At 59.5% G+C, this 1,751-nt stretch overlaps 1 protein-coding gene across 1 annotated transcript in view; it reads right to left on the bottom strand.

Annotated features, from left to right (window-relative positions):
- Window positions 1-608: 608 nt before the first annotated feature.
- The window catches only part of BRD3 (bromodomain containing 3), a 15,594-nt gene continuing 14,451 nt past the window's right edge, over window positions 609-1,751 (bottom strand). Inside the window, exon 9 of the mRNA XM_014544218.1 lies at window positions 609-1,403. Within this exon, the coding sequence (XP_014399704.1) occupies window positions 1,369-1,403 (35 nt within the window). The 3' untranslated portion in view covers window positions 609-1,368. The remainder of the gene's footprint in view (window positions 1,404-1,751) is intronic.

Here is a 1,751-nt window from a genome sequence, read left to right as displayed (position 1 = left end):
CAGCTGCCGGCCTGAGGGGAGCCGGGGACACGGCTGCCCGTCCTCGGGGAGGGCTGGAGGAGAGGGGCTCCTGGAGGAGAGGGGCTCCCTCTAGACAGGTGAGTGTGGGTGGGAACGGGCAGGGCGCCCACCAGCGCAGCCTGGGAGGGGGATGGAGGGGGGTGTCACAGGGCCAGGCCTTGGGCCAAGAACCTTTTCCTGGGTTGGCCAGGTTCGCAGAGTGGTGTCAGGATGCCTCCTTCATTCCCCACTGGGCCGAGCGGGAGCCTCAGCGCGTGAACCCATCTGGTCTGGCGTGGTTTCGGGGGAATGTCTGCTGGGCCTGCACCTGAAGTCCTGGGAACCTCAGGAACCCCGAGTGCAGACAGAGGCGCAGGAGCGAGGACTGGAAGGTGGGGGAATCTGCACTCTAGGGGGCGGGCGTTCCAGGGGCCCCTGAACTGGGTGCCTCATTGCGGGCTGAGGGGCGGAGTTAGGGGCGCAGCTTTGGGTGTTCCCACCAAGATCTCCAGGCCAGGGCGCGCTGGGGGGAGTGCTCCCGCCCCGACCACCCCCGCCGTCCGGAGAGCGGAGCCACCAGCCGCACAGGAAAAGGCACACGCGGCACCTCCTTTTTTATTTTTATTTTTTTTTGCTTTTATTATGAAAACAAAACAAACGCCCCAGGAGAAGGGTCCATGATTACCAGAAACATCGGAGCACTTGCTACCATTTTATTCTGTGTGTGGAGGCCAGCATTGCAGCAAACAAGCTAAAACTACGTACAATGGACTCGTTTTCAGTAACTGACATTTACAGGAATATACTAGAAACGGCACTAAAAAGTTTAAGAAAAGGTACGGTAAACTCGCATGCACATCATACAGAAAGCAACGTTTTAAATATAAAAAGGAAAACGTCGGGAAGCGTCACGCGGGGGCTGCTTTCCCCAAACAACTGTAAAAGACGTGAATCCGCAAAAGAACAAACCCAAACGCAAAGGCGACGTATCTTACAGTGTGTGGCGAGCGAGGCGACGTCCTGCCCCAGGACGCGTGCAGCCTGCCCGTGGCCCTCGAGGTCAGTCCCGAGGGTGTTTGCAAAGCCATTCCCTCCGCGTGGCCGACCAGCTCAACACGCGGGTCCTTCCCCTTAGACTCAGGCCACGCACGCAGGCCCCCCCCAAACCGCAGCCTCCCCAGCACAGAGACATAACCAACACCCGCAGGTGAGCTGAGGCTGGAGGGGCCCAGATGGGAGAGACACCGCTGTGCAGTCTGGACAGAGAGCCGCAGGGACTGCAGCACCGACGAGCCACGTGCCTCAGCAGGGACAGCGCCCGGGGAGGCCCGAGAAACCGCTGTCTCGCCCAGACGGCTCCCTCCACGCTCAACTCTGGGGCCAGGCGCTTCTCCCGCTAGCGGCTCCCACGGGTGACTCTTCGCTCCCCACCCCCGTGTGAGGCTGGCGCTCCACGGGAGCCCCCAGGCATCACGTGAGACCCTGCTCGCCCGTCGGGCACTGGTTCCTTAGTCGTAGGTTAAATATGCCACCAAAGGCCTGTTTAGAAAACACTTCGAAAAACTAGGGAAACTTTAAAAATGGCAAGTTTTAAAACCCACTTATATATTTCCTATAAACAAAACTTAAAAGTTTAACAAGCTGGCCCAGAACTCACCAAGTGTCGGAGTCCCCAGGAGTCAGGGAAATGGAACTCCAACCCCCGCGCCCTCAGCGGAGCGCGCAGCCACGGCGGACCCACGGCCACGAGG

This window comes from Myotis brandtii, unplaced genomic scaffold (genome assembly GCF_000412655.1).
Source record: "Myotis brandtii unplaced genomic scaffold, ASM41265v1 scaffold357, whole genome shotgun sequence".
Taxonomy (NCBI): domain Eukaryota; kingdom Metazoa; phylum Chordata; class Mammalia; order Chiroptera; family Vespertilionidae; genus Myotis; species Myotis brandtii.
Note: the sequence above shows the minus strand (reverse complement) of the source record. Positions and strands in the feature narration are given on the sequence as shown.